The sequence below is a fragment of the Drosophila pseudoobscura genome, chromosome 2 (assembly GCF_009870125.1).
Source record: "Drosophila pseudoobscura strain MV-25-SWS-2005 chromosome 2, UCI_Dpse_MV25, whole genome shotgun sequence".
Taxonomy (NCBI): domain Eukaryota; kingdom Metazoa; phylum Arthropoda; class Insecta; order Diptera; family Drosophilidae; genus Drosophila; species Drosophila pseudoobscura.
In genome coordinates this window covers 27,434,276-27,453,178 of record NC_046679.1, presented here as the reverse complement: position 1 = coordinate 27,453,178, position 18,903 = coordinate 27,434,276, and the positions used below count along the sequence as shown (strand labels likewise).

The window sequence follows — 18,903 nt, the reverse complement described above, 5'->3', positions numbered from 1 at the left end:
CACAAGATAGAGAACAATTTCAACCTACTTAGCATTCAGTATTTCAATCTTGAGAGCTTCACCATGTAATTAATCTCAACCGAAGAGGCAGGTGAAAATATTGCTAAATTAACAGCTGACAAAAAGGTCGACAAATGATTTCCGCTGCTGAATTCTCCACTTCCGTTGCATGTAGCTGTAGCATCATTTGTAGCACGTACATCACCTTCTGCAGAACGAAACAGGGGCCAAAAGTCGAGGAAGAGCGGAAAGTTTTTGGCGTGCCGGATTTAAAAATCCACTCAAAACACACGAAGCCCGAAGCTCTCGGACGATGCGAGGGGAAAAATTTAAATGACAAGCAAGTAATGGGAACTGCCAACAATTTTCAAAGGCAGAGGTGGTGCTGGTGCTGGTGCTGCCAGGTGGTGCAAAACTTTGCCACCTTTTGGCCAAACCTTTGCATCGAAAATCAGCTAAAAACACAACAAATGGCTTCATTTATTTGCGTCTTTTGTGTGCGATGCTGCTCGGAACTTCCTGCCGCCGCCAGGTGGCAAGACACCAGGAAAAACTAGCGGCAGAGAGGAAGAGTCTGATTCACGCTTAGATCCCAGCTTTCCCCCTCTGAAATCCGAAATTGTTGGCAAAGTTTACACTGAAAAGGTTGCCGCCTCCAACAGCACGACGCAGCACGGAATCAAGAGGAAAGTCGGAGTCGGAGTCGGAAAGGAAAGGAAGGCAGTATCAACTATTTATATATAAGAACCAGTTGGCAGAGCAGTACTTGCTCTGCTCTGCAGCTGCACTTTGCTGTGATTGAATGGCCAACACCAGCAGCCGTTAATGTGTTTGAGGTTTCTCTCATTGAGATAAAGTTTTTGGCCTGCCGGAAATACAAGAGGAAAGTCGCACTTTAAAGTTTTTTCCGGCGACAAACTTGTGCCACTAGTACAACCAGACCCCCACAGACCCCCAGTAACTCATTAAGCTTAAAAAGTATTATAAAATAATAGATTACATACGGAATATATTTCCCTGTCACATTTACAGATTCTACAGTTTCTTCTATGTAATTTAGCTGTGACTTTTCGTGGTATCCATCAAGGGGCATTGGCCCGAAGCGTGTCTCAAAACCGGGAGGACATTTAGCGTCTTCTTTAGAATTGCAGCTTAGTCGATACCATCATCAGAAGAATCCCGACCCGACTTCATGCCCGTTCTTCTTATTGTCATCCTCTTTATCAGTAATTCCTCTGCATTGACCTTCATGCATATATCGATGAACAGGCACAGATCCAGGTTCTTGAGGCGTTTGGCCAACTCAAAGGCTTCGGCGAGTACATCCTTCTGGTTCTCGACTTTCTCCATAATTGCGTGCGCCTTGCAGATGACTATCAGACTCAGGAAGCACCACACAATGCTGTTGCATCTGGTGGCCTCTGTCGAACGTGAGATTTGGAATTGGAATTTATATGTATCTAGCTCTAATCGTAATCACACTCCTGACTCACCCTCCATTGCCTTGCGAGCCAGTGAAACAGCCATATTAAATGAATTATTGTTCATATGGGCTAGGGCCAGCTCATGCAGCAGATAGGCACGCTCTATGGGATACTTGGCGAATCTCATGCGGCTCTCATAGCGAGCAGATAGCTTCCTGGAAAAGCAATTAAATAACAATTCAATCAGAGTGCAAAAGCAGAGCAATGTAATACCCACTTGAATAACTCAGTCTTGGGATCCCTCAAATCGGTTCTTGGTACGTTCATCGTTTTTTTCTGCTTCGGATTCTCTTTAAGCGCATTTATATTCATTTCATGGGGCAGTCCAAAGAGTGTCAATAGACGTTGTTTGCCCTTTAAGACGGTCATATCGCTGGGAATTTTGTATTCATTAATGCGGGCCAAACCCAAGTAGTTGTAGACCTCATTAATGAATTCAAATTTCCATGGCATTGTGCGATGCGTCTTAACGGTAACATAATCGCCCATAACCTCCTCAACAAATGTTGACAGTTTCTGGGGGAGGTAGCATTCGAAAAAAGACCCAAAACCAAAAGAAATACTCACATCTAATGAACCGACTTGTATCAAATGCCGAATGCTTCGCAAAATCTTGAACATATTTCTCCTCGTCTGATACTGAATTCTGTATAGATTTTCCTCCTGTTGTTTATGATGCAGTTCCTCGTTGGGATATCGTTGGTAATACTTGGCGTACATGGGGCAACGTGCTTGCAGCATTTTCTATATACAAAAACAATCCGATTCTTAGGAGCACTCAAAATGGATGAAAATGAAAGTGGTCAAACCGTTAAAGTGCGCGCTGATGTGTAATTTGTATCCATCAGATTCTTCAAATAGGGCGAAGATTTTTTTGAGTGTTTCGGCAGCACATTGGGGTTGCCACGCAGATCCTTGAGGTAGGCCATATCCAGCCAGCATTTATCCAGATACGTCTGATTGTAGATATTGAAACATCGCTTACGTCTGGCTTGTTCCAGTGGAGAGACAAATACTTCCTACATTTGAGACACAGAAAACATTAGAGATCTCAGAGATTACATAGATTAATATTAATTGGCTCACCGGAACTTCCAAAATGCTAACAACATCGCAATCATCCGCGACTGGCTTTGGCTGCCTGGCCTGATCGGTAATCATGCGACGGATCAGGCGCTGCACTGCCGGTGAGGTCTCGTCACTCAACATCTCCTTAAAGTTCTCATCGACCTGAATAAGAAGTGAGAGATTGCACTGAGGATTTGGGGATCGGGGATTGATTGTTCTGAGCATACCACTTCCAGTCGGTTGATACTGGGCTTGGCCTGGGCGCCACTGAACAGGCCCAAAGAATTGTGAAGATTCATCTTGGCATCCTCGAAGCGATTCGACTCGTAGAGTGCATCAGAGATCTCAATTCTAACATGTGGATTGGCAATGTCACCCATCGACCATCCCAGGATGGCTGAAGTCACTCAAAAAAACTTAGTAAACGTGATTCTATATTACATCAAAGATCGTTCATACCTTCTGCCTGGGTACAGTCCTTGAGGGCTTCGGGGGCCAAGCCCCTCAACCGTTTGACTTTACTGCGTCTCATTAGAGTATTCGTGTCGTTGGCATTGATGTCCAAGGCTTTATTCAAATAATGAATGCCTTGGGCGAAGCGCTGATGGCGAGTAAAGTACAGTCCCCAGTCTGAGTAGATGCCTCCGAGCTGCTCTTGGGACCAAGCAATCACTTCCCATGGCCTCAGGTGCGGTACAATACCGGCTGTCGGTGCTCGCAATTCAGATGTTATGGATGCCATTATTAATTATTTAATTAAGTGAAATACAACTAATAAAAAACTAATAGCAAAGTAAACGTAAAAAAGAACAATGTAGAACAATTACATGGATTTGTTTGTGTCTAACTTTTTGATAGAAAAATCGGTGATCTATGATTATGGTTTTTAAACGGGGAAATGGAAATAGCCTCGAAATTAGAGATTTCAGAAATTATCTTTTCGTTATATTTTTTTTTATTTATGTCAGTGAGAATCCATGTTTATCTGTTTCAATATTGATTCTTCGATACTGACTAAACTATATTTATTCTGAGTATCCGAAGTAATAGTGAGTTCCGAAGAATTCGTATGGTATTCCCTTGACGGCATGCAAATTGGTCGCACCGACGTCGAAAGTATCAGGGGATTAACCAATTTTAGAAGCGATATTTTTTGGCTGCAAAGATATTGGATTAAGGTTAATGATCGGACTATATGTTTAGAAAGCATACCTATTAAATATACTGGCCACGTTGTGGAGCATATAGGAATGCTCCCCATTTTTCATAAAGCTGGCCAATTGAATTCCTTCGGCAATGGCATACCGCATCGGATTCTCCTCATTGATGCAGAGTCTTACAGCGATAACATGCCATGGACTGACGATTATGCCACGGCATTTGAAAGTATAGTTCGACAATGTGACATCACTTTGAAATATGCTAACAAGCCAGGGATCATTTTTAACGGTTGGATGAATTTTGCCGCAGTCTGGAATGCAGTGTAATCGAGTTGGTTTTATGAACTTCCAGTCTGCGATTCCAGAACTAGCCTGCTTCTCGCATAAGCGGATCTCTAAAGTGATTATATCAGTGGGCTTGTAGCCGGGAGCACAAGTTACAGTGACTGAGGTCCCAATGGTGTTCTGGGTCTTGCAGTTCCTGATCTCATCCTTGTACATGCAGAAAGCCCGAATGGAGAGATCTTTGTTGAATGGTCTGAGCGAGCAGGTGGGAATGCACTCGGGCCAGGGTCCCTGCCAAATGCCATGGAGACAGTGGTTTATATCGTTGCCATTTAGCTGGCTATTCCCATAGCAGCTCAATCGCACCACAACCGCATCGGATATCGATGAGCCAAACGTATAGGGCAGCACATTGAAGAGTGTTTTCAGATGCAGATTCTTGAGGCTGCTAGGAACGATGCAACTACCATTGACGGACGAAGGCTCAGGGGCACTCGAGGCAGTTTTCACTTTTGGATAAACTAACACTGGCGATGTGGTCCGGCTTGTGGTATTCCTTCTCGGGATGTGACTGGGCCACAAATTGCCCTGCGGTTTTCCCCGCATTTCAAAGCATATGAATGGCACTTCATCGGTTCCGTCCCAGCAATCTATTTCATGATCACAGGCCTTCGCATTTTCCAGACAGCCGCCGTAGGCGCACCGAAATGTGCCACTGGGGCATGTAGTAGCAATGCAGTTCCCATTGGTTTCATCGCTGCCATCCGGGCAATCCCTGATGCCGTCGCAGAAATACTTCTTATCCAAACACTCCGTTTTAGAGCATCTACTCTGATTCTCCCTAGAAAACACTATTAATTAGGCGCTTTGCGGTCATCACTACATCGATTTCTTTACAAGCATCTCTCCTGGATAAAAGTCTTCATGGGTTCTGGTTCTGTCATTAGCTCTTTGTTACAGAAGTGTGGATGCTCATCCGTCTTGTCCCAGCAGTCAGGGGTGCCATCGCACAGCTGGCTCTCGCTGAAGCAGCCGCCATACGAGCACTGATGCTCTGTGCAGTTCTCTTTGTGGCATTCGAGAAAGGTTTCATCAGTGCCATCAGAACAGTCTATTCGGGCATCGCATCTCTTGCTGAAGGCGCTCAGCTCTTGTCCATCATTACATTTCCAGGTAGCATGCACTTTGAATTAAATATACATTCAAATGTGCCATTATTGTCTTCACATTTTGTCTACGCACCAATAGTGAAGGTCATGAAAAACAACCAACAAATTAAAAGCAAAACTTCGCAATTAAACATTTTCAGAGATGTTACAACGACCTTCTCTACTCAACGATCACAAGAGTAATGAAATGCGATCGAATGAAAAATCTTATGGTTTGAGAAATCTACAGCACAGAGGGCACAAGCTAAAAGAGCACAATTAATTGTACAGAGAGTCCGTTCTCTTTTCCTGAGAGCTCTTTTACTGTACGATTTTGTATGATGATGATTCTTCTGGCAGTTTGTTTCTTTTCATGTGCTCTGATAAACAACATTTTTGAGCACTTTCGGCTGCAAAGCATGCAAGTCAATAAAAAAATGCATTTTGAATAACCATGAATTTGAAATAAGTGGCTGCCAGAATGGTTGTTGGCCTGCTGAATGCTTTGGCTATGCCAAAAAAATGTGCACCACAAATTGAAGTTAATCAAAGAAATGTTTGCTGATAGAGTCTTTTGCAGACAGGGGCAAATAGTTATTTTCCCCTCTCTAAAACAACAGATTAAGTCCCATAGAGTAGCTGGATAGCCGAATAGCTTAATCGGCTTACATCGCTGTGAATCGCTGTTGATTTTAGAGTACATATTGATGAAACTCTTTGACGACATGTTCGAGTGTTGAATTATAAATTAAAATCCCAACAGCATGTACCAAATGGATAGAGGCAGCAGCAACAACTGACAATGGTATTGTTTTGTGTTCCGTGTTCTAACAAAATGGCAGGCAACATCGACAAATGCAAAGACAGCTACAAACTGCATTCGGTAGGCGGCATGGGGCATAGCCGAAGGGGCGACATGGAGCGAATGGCGGCAACGGAGCACACCAGTGCATTGACAAATGAGCACAAATCGCACTGCCATTCTGTCGGTGTTTCTATATCCTTGATTCCTTCTATATATACATATATATTTTTTTGCTGTGTGTATTTTATGTGTTCACGAAAGCGGCTTCTAGGGAGATGGATAGGGAAATGGTAGCGTATTTGCATTAAAGTTGCTTTGATTGGAGATTCTTTTGTGTTTCTTTCATATGAGATTGTAAACCATATAGACAGAATCTATTAGTATCCTAATCCAAATCAGTACCATTTCCTTAAAAATTACAAAGCTTAAATAATAAAATATAGTATTTATCGTATTGCTCCGCCATTCACAGACGCTCGGGGGTATATGTATACATCCGTTAAAAATGCAAATCCAACAAAGCGAAAACCTTATCAAATGTGACGTAAATTGGTTTGAAGTCGTATTTATCAAGTGAGAGCAAAGTTTTATACTTATGGGAATATGCCAATCAGCGTTGAATTGCACTATCGAGAAAGCAAGAAACACTCTAATCTTGAGACCAGAGTGCTTGCATTTTGGGTCTTTGGAAAAGCAAGATAATCAGGAGAAATTACTCAGGGTTCACCGAGGACATAATCACAGTCTTACGAGATCAATTCCACGGCACCAACCAGAAACCAGGAAAAATGTTGCCTGAACTTTGGGGCTGGCTAACTTTATGGGCCAGCGAGTGGTAGTGCAAAGTTTCGCCTAGCGGGCTCTTATCCAATTAAGTCATAACTCAATATGTGCTGAGAGATATGCACTTGGCCATTACTTAGGCAAAAGGCAAAAATTTGCTCTAATAACTTTTGAGTTTGCGCTTTCTTCCGCTTTCTTCTTTGCCGCTTTGCCAAGGAGATAATTTTCACACCAGAGCCATGTAATTTGCTCTGCTCCTCTTTGGTCTTGGCATGCTGTTGGGGAGAGAGAGGGTAGAGAGGGGAGTGGTTTTTCGGTGCAAACGATTTTAGTTTATGCAGAGCAACAGCTTCCCGTTTGCCTTCCCGTTTGCCTTGTTCTCTTTTATGGCACCAGCGAGACGTTGCCACAACTCATTTGGCATTGACCAGGATTGGACGTTGCCGCAGTCCTCCGTGACTGTGTCTATGGGTGGCAGGAGTCTGCAGTGGCTCCCATTCCCATACCCACACCCATACCCATTCCCATCTATATCCCACATCCATCTGCCGTTGAGAGCGCGCGCATAAATTATTCATTTGTAATGTGCAGCCTCAGTCTCTGTCTGGGTTTCGGAGTCTCGACCCGACTCGACTGGGGCTTGGCGCTTGGCTCTCGGTTATGGGTCTGGCCTGGGGTCTGGTGTTCTGTGTGCACTTTTGGCACAGGATATGACACTGACACTCAGCGCCGGCGCTCGTCCTGCGTCAACAACTTCCTTGGCTGCTCTTGGCGTTTACTTTGGTTTGTAATTTCCTTCTGGAGTTTGTGCCGTGGCTAAAAGAAAAACAGCAAGGAGTGCCACACAAAAAACCCCACCGACCCCAAAGAAATACATACTCGGTCGTACTGTGGAACGGAACAGTAGTATTCCAATTGCAGCTGGACCTCACCACCCTCCTGCTCGGCCCCCCTCTCTCCTGGTTTACCACTTTACATTGGGGAACTGCTGCTGCTTCTGCTGCTGCTGTTGGTGCAAAGTTTAAAGTTTGCTCTCCTTTTTTGTATAAAGCGTGTGTGTGTGTGTGTGTCAAAAGTTTCATTTGTGAATTGAAAAATTATTTTTCGTTTCATATGCAGAGTGTGTCATTTACAGGAGGTTCATGCCACTAACCCGCACTCTAACTCCGACCCTAACTCTGCCTTTTTTTAGCTTTAGCTGCAGCTGCAGCTCATTGACAAAATAGAAAGTTGTTGACTCAGTTTTCAGCTTCTTTGGCTCTCCTTTGGCTGAGCATAAGTTTTCGTTTAGGACGATGGCAACACACCCACACACACATACACACACACTTTTTAATTACGTGCCTACATGCCGGGTTTAGTTTTAATACTTTGTCTGGTTGCTGCCTTCTTAGCCGTAAACTGTGCCACAGGCCCCTACCACATATAGTATGTGCTACATATGAAGACATTAATTAATTAAAAACCGCAATGGGAAAACTTAATGAAGCCAAGGCTTAGGCTAAACCGTGAGGCAGGAAAATAAATGGCCAGCCTCATAAAGTTGCAGGTTGGGCAGAGAAATTGCAGTTGCTAGTGGAGACATTTCCCTGGTAAAACGTAGCATTTAAAAAGTTAAAAGCCACAAAATGGACCTTATAATTAAGTTTGATAAGTTATACAAAATAATTTTGCTAAAATTTATTTTATATTCAATTATTATTTTTGGAATAAATGTGCTCTTGTCGAAACACGTAGTTGGGAAACTTTGAGAATGAAATTTGTGGACGAAAAGTTAAATGAATCGGTTTATTGGAGAGCTCGAAATGTCTATAATTGGTACCTTTTTCCTTCTCCCACATCTTTTGGGTTGACATATCAGCAATTTGGTCACACTGTATTCCTGTTGACTTCAGTTGACCACAAAATTGTCAACAGTCACCCACAATCCCTCACACAGACATGCAAAACTCATGGCCAAAAGCCGCAGACACGCACTCGCCATGCAAAAGGCGGAAACGGAATCGGCAACGGCAACGGCTGCGCGGTCCCCGGGTCCCCCGTCTGTGGACACATGTGTGTGTTTGTATGCGCATGTATGCGCTTGGGTTGTACTATATTGACGTTCGCACAGTCTTTGACAATTATTTAGTTGCAGTTTTTGTATGCTTGTGTGGACGTCAAACGAATGCAAAAGTTTTTTGTTTTTTAAATAAGAAAAAAATACGAATGCGCTTGGAAATACCACTCTCCTAATTACCAGACTTTTCATTGCTATCAGGATAAATTAAAGCTAATAGAAATCAGGTATGTAACTTAATATTAATACAAAACTCTATTATAATGATGGATTACAGGAGAAACTATGTACTGTTTGGCCGCCAATTGCGGCAAGCCCCATTACGGGGGCAGCCAGGAGCAAAGCGATTTTGTCCGCACTTTATTTGACTGGACAAACAGTTGACCGGAAACAGCCGTCAAATCAGAGTCTATCTCTCTCTGCCCATAACCAGAGCCACAGCCAGGGGCTGCTTTTGACAGGACATTGCCTAATTAAAATGGCAAATCGTCAGCCACAACAAGAACGTTGGCAACACTGGTCAAAAAGGAGCGTCCCAACAGGATGAGGAGAAGGAGGAGGGGATCGGCAGAGGCAATGGACAGCAACCAATTGAGATGCAAATTTATGCGCCGCCTGGTCGACAAAACAAACGAAAAATGACCAAAAAATCTCTTCGAAACGAACCATCAAAATTATGCGGACACGTACGCAGATACTCGTACACATGGACACATTTAGATACAGATACATCCAGTGGATGCTGGTATCTGCAGGATTTTACACTGGCTACCATGATAAATTTGCTGGACCATGTCTGCGCTGCAGTTTCGGGCCAAAATACGAAATAAATTTTAATTTGATTAACGATTTTTTGGGCCATTTGCAGCATTCCATTTGTCGCAGACGAAAATTGATTGGTTGGCTCTGCTCTCTGGCTTCCCGTTAACTTTTTTCGGTGCGTTTAACTTTTGCTGTGGCGAAAGTTTTCTGAACTAGTTTGGTAATTAATTTTCATATGGTTGCAAGTGGGTTACGATTCATTAACTTGGTCTTGGACCAGGGACTGGGCCAGGGCTTGGGCTTGGGCGAATTTGCTGTTGGGAGTTTGCAGCTAGCTTCTTTTGTCGGGCGACAGGTTGTTTGCTTTCCATTTCGCGAACAGGTCAGCAGCAGAAGCAGCAGCAGTAGCAGTAGGGCCCTTGCCATCCTTGTCACGTTCTGTGGAATGGACCAAAACGCGTTGCACCCTGATTATCGGCCGGCTGTCGCTGCTGTACTGCTTGTTTACTGGGTCAACATTCCGCTTGAATGGAATGTAGTACCTTCTTGCAGGTAAATGCACAAGCAAATCAGTGCAAACTGCCTTCAAACCTAATCAGTATGATGCTGGGAATGCGAAATCCTGTCGGTTGGTTTTGGTCATCGCAAATTGATTATATCCCAATATCGGCACGTGTTTGCGCTTAGAATACATGGAATATTGGGTAATTGATATGCGATAATCGCTGTCAGTGCAGTGATATCTTAAAGTGCGATGGGTAATGCTCGTGGAACAGCAGCAGAGATCCCTAAAAGTAACCAGCACTATTAAAGGAAACTCTACAGTCAAACACACTCATGGAAAACCCCACACTCAAACGGTTTTTACACCCACATGGACATTGACTAAAGGGCCATTCATGGCTCGTTGGCAGGGTGTCGGTGTCAGTGTCCATGCCTCTATCAAGGGTCCTGCGTGTCCTGGGTGTCCTGCTTCCTGTTTATAGCTGGCCAACACTTGTCATACTCCGTGGCATGCAAAAATGGATGGGTCTTCACTCTGGCACAACCGTAGCACAACGGTGCAGGGCATTTTTAAAGAGACTTTTGGCTGTTTTGGCTAGGGGATACATCAATTTAAGTGCAGCTGGAGCTGAAGTTGGAGCTGTAGGGCACATGTCATACACATAGATCATGTCCAGTGCCAGGGCCTGCCCGGGGGTTCAAGATACGAATAGGTTTTGAACTCCTAATAGAGTCATTCTGTGGCTTGACAATTAAGTCAATGCTAACGATGCTGCCTACACAGATACTAGCACGCACACACACACAGATGGGGCATTCAAACAGACAGTCCGACAGACAGAGGCACATTCATTCTGTAGCACAAAAATTACACAGACAGCAATAATTAATTAGATACACAATAAATTACTCATATGCCAGTGGCAGCCCACAAGTAGAATGAAGACAAAATGAATTTGTGTGTGTCGTGTCGTGTCGGTCTGTGGGTAGAGCATAATGGAGCACACACAGAGTAGATACCCACGTAAAAAATAACTATTCGGAGACTTTCCTTCAATTTATGTAGAGTTTTTTAAGCTTGAGGCAATCATTACTATGTTATTTCATTCCTTGGAGACACTTATATATGAGTAATCAAGCGCAAAAAAGGAGAACGAAAAGCCACAACTATTAAGAACACAAAAGCGAGTGAACAATGTAGGGGAAAAAGCGCAGAAATCACAGAGGTCCAAGAGGGAGAGAGGATAACAACGGGGCAAAGATTGCAGACCAAAGCAGAGCAACAAGAACTATAATTTCCTAAAGGACTTAATTATTTTATAATAAGCACATAACACAAGGCGAGCAGTCCTACGACTGGGGGATGGGACTGAGGACTGGGGACAGAAAGCACGACTACAGGCATTAGCTGTACAGAACGAGACAATTCGGTCTCAGGGAAGGAGGGATGCCGCACAAATGCAGCAAGCGGCAAAAGTTGCAAAAGTTTTTCCTCGATTCGACAATCGGTCAAAAGAGTGGAAAGCGGAAAAGTATTAAAGCGTCGAGAGAAAACCACAGCAGCAGAAATTGTGAAAATATTACAGATTGTTGTTTCGCTTTTCTTTTTTGTTTTCTTTCTTATTAATAAATTTATGGATGAGTGAATTCCAGAAATTAATATTGATTTGCCCGAAGTTGTTGTGGCTATTTGGTGAGATTTTGGTTTGGGGTTTAAGAAGAAAATTTCCCTGGAATTCAACATTTTCCTGCTGTCTATTAGCCTCGAATTAAAGTTGACTTTGTCTTATTTAATTATCACTTATATCAAAATCTTCCCCCTCCAAGTGTTATTTGCATAAACTTCAATCTCTTGCCATTGAAGTGAGGAAATTGCCATTGGAGTATTTCTCTCTTTCATCTGCATATTTCCACCCCAGCCCAGTCCAGTATTAACATTAAGCCTGCATAAATTCGCATTACGCATACGGCCCGGCCCGGCCCGCATACGGCAAGCCAGGCGCTGTGACAAACATGGACAAACATTTAAACACTTCAAAAACAATATAAATTCATTCAGAGTGCGGGCATGCCTCTATCCCCACTATAACCATAAGCAATAAAATACACAGACCACCATGCAGACATCGGATAGGCCACACCAGGATAGGAGAGGACTACAGAGGACATGGACTACAGGACATCGACTACAACGAAGGCAACAACAATGCATAAATAAAGACCAATGCCAAACAATTGATACTTCGACCAACAGAACAGAGCAAACGGCCATCGAACGATTTGTACGAATTTATATAACCAAAGCGGAAGTGTGGGATCGACAGGGGAAAGTACGACAGACAGACAGACAGACAGACAAACACACACAACTAAACATTGAAACAAACATGCCAAATGTGCAGAGGGGAGTGAGAGTCCCAGTGTCAGACCCAAGTCCCAGTCCTTTGTCCCATGCCCCAGTCCCCAGCCCCCAGTCCCAGAGCCAAAACCCCCTCCGGATCTGAAGCAAATTCATTTGAATTGCAAAACAAACACAGGCGGAGACCCAACCGTTGACGACATTGAGGCCTACTTACTCCGAGTTTGGACGGGAGTCCGGCTAAACGAGCTTAATCATGTTGTAAATTTGCATAATTTGACATGTGTATGTGTGTGAGGGCAGGGTCCTTTTCATATTCGTGTGGGTGTGTGTGGAATCGAATAGATATGTACATATTATTGGTTATAAGGTCTATATAAGAAATACTTTCTAAATTTAAATTTTATTGGAATAATTAGGACTACTTACAGCACGACTGCATTTAGGGCTATCCCCCAAAGGAGACTCATTATATTCAACCGATTTATACAAGTCTTATCCGCGTCCTCGGACTGTGTTGCAATTGCTGAACCAGTCATGATCATGCCATTGCACAATCTCGTTCTAAACTACCCATATAGATGTGATTATATTGCTGTAGAAGTCCGGATTGTCCCCTGTTTCATCGTCCCCTAACCGTTGTACCGTTGTCCGTGACTGTCAGACATTATGACAACTTAATTGAAGGTTATGCGTGACCACAGTCAGATGGGAGCTTCTCATGCGTCGGGTCGGTCGTCTCTTGGTTAGCGGTGGGGCAGGGGCAACGACAACGCATTCAAGTGCAACAAATGTGATTACTTTTACAATTAGGTTTGCGATTGCTCCAACAATTTTCTGACGCATTTATTAAGATATTGTAATCGAATGGGAGTGGAACAACATGAGGATTCTAAGGTCAATTACAATGCATTTGATAATATATTATTCATTATATAAGATATTATTCACAGAAATACATAGGTAGATATATTCTTCCATCTAGGAAGCAGCCGTCGAGCGAACCCTTTCCTGGTTAGCTCTTGAATTTCAGGGGTTTTCCCCCCTTAAAAGCTTGTCTGTTAATAGAAAACAAGTGACATTCTCCCACTTCTTCTCCTCCTCCACCAGGCTTCATAATTAAGTCTAAATGAAGAGCTTGCTTCGTGTAGAAAACTTGGCTTGACCCCCATACCAGGGTGATGGGGAGGGCGAAGGATGAGGGTTATAGTGAGGGTGACGGTGATGGTGGCGGGAGAGTACATGCAAGTGTTTGCAGTTTAATGGAATTTTTAATTTCTGCGCTGTTCTGCGTTGGAGAGACCAGCAATGGGAATAGCTGCAAGCGCCCGAAGCTGACATTATTACAAATTTTTTATTATTATTAAAAATGCAGAAAACATTAAAAGCGACACAAATTTGTAGCCGAAAGTCGTGCCAGGACCAAGCCGGGCGCTCTGCAAGCTGATTACGTAAATGGACATCGCGCCTGGCGGCCCACACCCATCTTAACTTGGACGGAAGGGAGCCAGCCTGGAGAACATCAGCTCCAGCAGAAACACCAATGCACTGGCTATCATGGCCAGCACTAGGGCGAAGAGAGCCGGGGCAAAGTGCTCCAGATCCACCTCCACCTGGGAGGCCTTGAAGAGGCTGCAGTCCGGCTTGGGCACCGACCACAAGCGGTCGTTGTACTGCATCAGGGCAGTGGCCTTCAGGTGGAGAATGGCATGGGCCAGATGTTCGCGCCAGGGTGAGCCTTTGGCCATCACGGAGGCAGCCGCATAGGGGGGATTGAACATTATTTCCTGAAGTTCGCAGAACTCGTGCTCCTCCATCCGCATCTCGAGGAGCAGCCTGTACAGACGATCGATGGCCGCATGAAATGCAAAACGACCCTTTATAATCCGCTCGGCTCCCTGCTCCAAGGTGATAACATTGTGCTCTCCAGATCGACAGATCTTCTTGCTGTATACATCTCTTACGAGCTGTCCACTGGTGTTGCCAAACACCGCAAAGTTATACGAGATGTTCTCCATGCCGATGTCCAGGTTGCTCTCGAACAGCGCCTGCAGATTGACAATGCTTCTGGGGCTGTCCGAGAGCAGGGATCCCACAATGAAGGCTCCATAGAACTGCATCAACATGAAGCTGAAGATGCAGCTGGCGCTGATCAGCAAACGGGTGGACATCAGTCGGAAGAGCTCGGTGGCCGGGCCCTGCTGCAGGTAAGTCTCCAGCATGGTGAACCACACAAAGGCCACACGTGTCTCCACAAGATTTCCATTCTGTAGTGCCTCATGGCGGATGAGGAGCACCAGCAGCAGGATGCTGAATGTAATCAGGACCAGGACGCACCACCACACCTGAGAGCTAAGTGGCTCAAAGAATATGTTCCGAATGTGACTGTGCCGCGGATGGCGGAACAAAAAGTGAATGCTGCAAGAAAAGAGGGGGGTTTGAGTTGGACCACCACCTAATCGAAGGATAACAAGTATCTGCTCACGGCTGGGTGTGGAGAACGGGTGAATACTGCACATGGAGCTGCCTTTCGGGTACAAAGCGAATGGGACACACGGCAAAGTCGGCCTCCCCGTTGGTTATCTGACCCATCACACCCGACCATCTGCCGTTGGCCAGCTGCTGGCCCCAGTTGTCCGTGAAGCTTATGGCCAGGCTGAAAAGTTGGCTTATTAGCGCGTACTCTGGTGCACTTTTTGGAGGCCGCTCCGACCCACTCCCACCTGAGATTGTACATCCGCTCGACGAGTCTGAACAATTGATAGGTCTTTCGCTGCATGGGATCCAGTTGCAGGAGCTGCTTATCGTTGGCCAGGTACGCCATGTCATCATAGCCCGAAGGTTTCTCCGTTACCTGTGTGCATTTGGAGGAGAGATGAGAGAAGCCGCTACCCAAAAAGGTGTGCCATAAGTTTGCCTACCGCCGTGCTGCCTCGCAGGGTGACATTGCGAAAGTTGCGCCTTCGAATTATCCAGCTCCTGCGGAAGGTGTCCATCAGCTTGTATCCCCGCGCTGGAGACCACTCTCCTTTTCTCTCCACAATCAGGGGGGCACTTGACACTTGCTGATCAATCCTGTAGACATCATAAAGCCGCCACGAGGTGCTGCAAGTTATCGGAAATATGACCAGCATTCCCACAAAGTTACCTCATTATTTGCCCAACTTATCTCTGGCCTTCAAGGCCACAGTGATATCCACATCAATTCCCATCTTGTAGCCACCCAAATTTTCTGTAATTTGTGCCTCATCTAGTTGGGATGCCCGACTGGTGCCAAGCATAAACCATGCCAGTGAATTGTTGAAGTATCCAGCCTTAGAGGCCACTGTATAGACCCACTGCTTGACAAGACGGTGCTCGAACTTTAGCACCAGAACCGCTGTACGCGGCGCCCCATAGTACATGAGATCTTCGAAATTGTGGGAAATTCCTGGCTGATAATATTGCACACGATAGTTGGCCAACAATTTCTGGTGGCATTCAATTTTCCAGTCGCCATCCTCGTCGCCGTCGCCATCGCCATCTCGTCCTTTGACACGGACTACGAGCGACTGCTGCAAGTGCTGCGACCGCAGAAAGTCCTCGAAGGCTGCCAGCTCAAGGAAATTGGTATTTATGCTTTCAATTTGTGGCGTGCATAAAAATCCTGTTAAAATTATAAAAACCCATGAAATAACTTTCACTTGCAACTTAATCATTTTATATGGCCACTTTCACTTTGACTCAAAGCTCAGTTTCGCTTCTTTCACTCGGCGGATTGTGTTGGCTTTGTGTGTGTGGCGACGGGCTTTCGCCTCCGGCGCTTTTATAGGGTTTCATACTCTGTCTGCATGTGCATAATTTATACACATTTATCATATCAGCAATATATACGTTTATCCTGGACACACACGCAAATTGTGCGGTTGACAAGAAAAGTGTCCTGAAAGGAATGGCGAAAATTGCTGGTATTATTGCTGAATGTGCGTAATAAAAAGTATGAGATTGGATTTAATTTTCTGGAAAATTAAGCGTAACGCAGATAAAGATATTTCCAATATACTTCTGTCAAATCGTCATCAAGTTCCCTTTCCTCAATTGGTAAGCCATTTTAAAAATGAGGGTGGGACAAAGGCACTCTAAGGGCATGCTCCGTAATTTTTTCTTTGATTAAAAAATATCAGTTGCAAAATTTTTGGCAATTGAATCACAGAATAAGAAATCCTCTCGCTATTAAGTAAACCGAGTTTCATGCCATCCAGTCTCCCGCTTTCTTGCGGATCCAACGGGTGTTTCACTGCCTCCATCAGACACATGACAGTATGGCTGTTCTAGATCAGATCAAATATAAGCTTACTGGTTGTATTAAACATGCTGTATAACAGCACAAAAATGATATGCAGAGTTGAGTATAGAAATTATTTCTACAGTTCTTACCTTGGCATGTTTTTGCGCTGTTTACCCAAAAATTACTGAAACAAATATTTGGTATGCACTAGAAGGCAGAGCCCACGAAATGGGGAAATGTTAAAGCAAATGCTCGACAAATTATTACAAAGCCACCACTGATTCAATCTTTCAAAAACTATCGAGTATATTTTTAGCATATGCCGCGATTTCGACTCCATTTCAAACGACTATTCATCAATTTCCCTCCACCTAGAACCTTAAAGTGAGCGTACAGCCGAAATCCAATAACTAGACGCAACATTAAGCAGGACAAAGCTGGTGGCATTAGCGTGACATTATCCGACTGCAGCCAAGAAGCTACAAGAAACGGCAAAAACGCGTGTTAGCATCCACGAAGCGAAGCCAAGGACCTTAGCGTGTGTCCCTTGTGCAACTGTGTATGTATTTGTACCTCTTTGTGTGTGTGTGTGTGTGTGGCACGGAAAATTTTGTGAAACTTGAAAGCAAATCCTGCAGCTTGCAACTTAATTTCGTGGCACGCGGCTGCGCTGCCGCGTTTCATGCAGCGACTTCATTCGGGCAATTTGCTTCACGACAGCTTGCCACGTGCTACACACAGAGAGAGAGAGAAAGGAAGAAGAAGGAGGCAGAAAGAAAGTGCAAAAAATGGCAGCGAGATAGAGTCCTGCAAGGACTTTAAGACTGCTTTGAAATTAAAAGGAATTACATTCAATTTGTTGACATTTTTGCGGATGCGGATGTAGCAGAAGCTGCAGCTGCAGCCTTTATCCTATCTCCTCCCCCCCTTTGTTTTTTTCGGCTCTCTTTTGTGTTCGTGGGGGTGTGGTAATGACAAGAAACATTTTCCACAAGGCCAAATGCAAATGAGCAGCAGCAGCACATACAACTAGTCCACTCAAATGTATTCATTGCAAGAGGAAAGTTTGCCCAACATTTTATTGCAAGATTTTCCCATCGAATACGCGAGTTGCATGCAGAAGACAGCCAGCGATTCACTTTCTCTCTATCTCTTGAGCAGAGAAATTGTGCCATTAAAGCGAAGCCCACACACTCTGACACACACTCAAACGCAGGCGGGGAATCGCAAAAACAAAAAGAGAATGATACTGAAAATTGCGCATACGCCATGCTGCACGCTTAAATATTTCGCTTTTAAATTTTGTGCTGCTTTTTCCAGTCTTGCCGTTCTTTCAATTCGTTTCTTGACATTTTCTCACACATGCCAGACATTTGCACATTTGTATGTGCGAAAAAGTTTCATTTAATTTCTCATATGAAAATATTATTTGTCCATGCCATCCTTCGGGAGGGGATCCTTCGTTCCACACATCAGGGGCACACACACTTCAGAGCTGCAGGTGAAATTTATCTTTAATGTTTTTCCTAGAAACGCGCATTTTGATGTCTGATTTGCCGGCTGACGTGGCATGTTTTGACAGTTAATAAATGCTCAACTGTGCCAACGAAAAGGGAGTGAAAGAAACAATTAAATTACAGGCCGAAAAGGTTTATGATAATGTGTAAATATACTGCGTAATGTTGGGCGTATGTATACTTGTATTATAATTTAATTTCATTTAAATTCAAGTCACAAACAAATATAAAGCTTTATTTCTTTTCTTTTTATATACTAAACATATTTTCTCTACACCCAGAAAATGTAGCTGAAAAGAAGCAACAGAGAATAAACAGCGGAAAATTTTTAATTAATTTCACTCCCAAAAAAGAGGATATTATTGTTATTATTGTATAAGATTCTTTGACAACAACAACAAAAATGAAAAAAATCTTCCTTTTTGCATTTCACGTTGTATTCGTATTTTTCTTGATAATTATTTTTACATTCCAACTGCGAGGGATTTTAATTGTAGGTAAGTATGCTGCCAACCGACAAAACTTGTCCATGGGCCAAAAACAAAAGAAACAAACAACAAAAAAAAGGAAAGAACAGAAAAGGAAAGCGGAAAATCCCCTGCAGCCATGGGACGATGCTCGAAATAAATCCCTCAAAATGGGACGACAATATGCGACTTTCGCTGCTCGTTGGGCAAAAGCCAGGAGCGGGTATTGAGGAAT

At 43.9% G+C, this 18,903-nt stretch overlaps 3 protein-coding genes across 3 annotated transcripts; all 3 read right to left on the bottom strand.

Moving 5' to 3' along the window:
* Nucleotides 1–979: 979 nt before the first annotated feature.
* wa-cup (walker cup) lies at nucleotides 980–3,396 on the bottom strand. The gene is made up of 8 exons (XM_001359729.4): nucleotides 3,012–3,396; nucleotides 2,780–2,949; nucleotides 2,571–2,714; nucleotides 2,294–2,503; nucleotides 2,052–2,228; nucleotides 1,702–2,000; nucleotides 1,494–1,639; nucleotides 980–1,421 (listed from the first exon to the last, which is right to left on the bottom strand). Exons 1-8 carry the CDS (start codon nucleotides 3,292–3,294, stop codon nucleotides 1,153–1,155), a joined length of 1,698 nt encoding a protein of 565 aa, XP_001359766.2. The 5' UTR covers nucleotides 3,295–3,396; the 3' UTR covers nucleotides 980–1,152.
* Nucleotides 3,397–3,484: 88 nt separating this feature from the next.
* Nucleotides 3,485–5,346, bottom strand: LOC4802944 (modular serine protease-like). Its single transcript, XM_033385944.1, has 4 exons — nucleotides 5,240–5,346; nucleotides 4,895–5,180; nucleotides 3,765–4,838; nucleotides 3,485–3,709 (listed from the first exon to the last, which is right to left on the bottom strand). The coding sequence occupies exons 1-4, from the start codon at nucleotides 5,298–5,300 to the stop codon at nucleotides 3,517–3,519; spliced, it is 1,614 nt and encodes a 537-aa protein (XP_033241835.1). The 5' UTR covers nucleotides 5,301–5,346; the 3' UTR covers nucleotides 3,485–3,516.
* Nucleotides 5,347–13,538: 8,192 nt separating this feature from the next.
* Nucleotides 13,539–16,523, bottom strand: Ir84a (Ionotropic receptor 84a). Its single transcript, XM_001359728.5, has 5 exons — nucleotides 15,583–16,523; nucleotides 15,339–15,522; nucleotides 15,141–15,271; nucleotides 14,903–15,073; nucleotides 13,539–14,835 (listed from the first exon to the last, which is right to left on the bottom strand). The coding sequence occupies exons 1-5, from the start codon at nucleotides 16,113–16,115 to the stop codon at nucleotides 13,905–13,907; spliced, it is 1,950 nt and encodes a 649-aa protein (XP_001359765.4). The 5' UTR covers nucleotides 16,116–16,523; the 3' UTR covers nucleotides 13,539–13,904.
* Nucleotides 16,524–18,903: the final 2,380 nt, after the last annotated feature.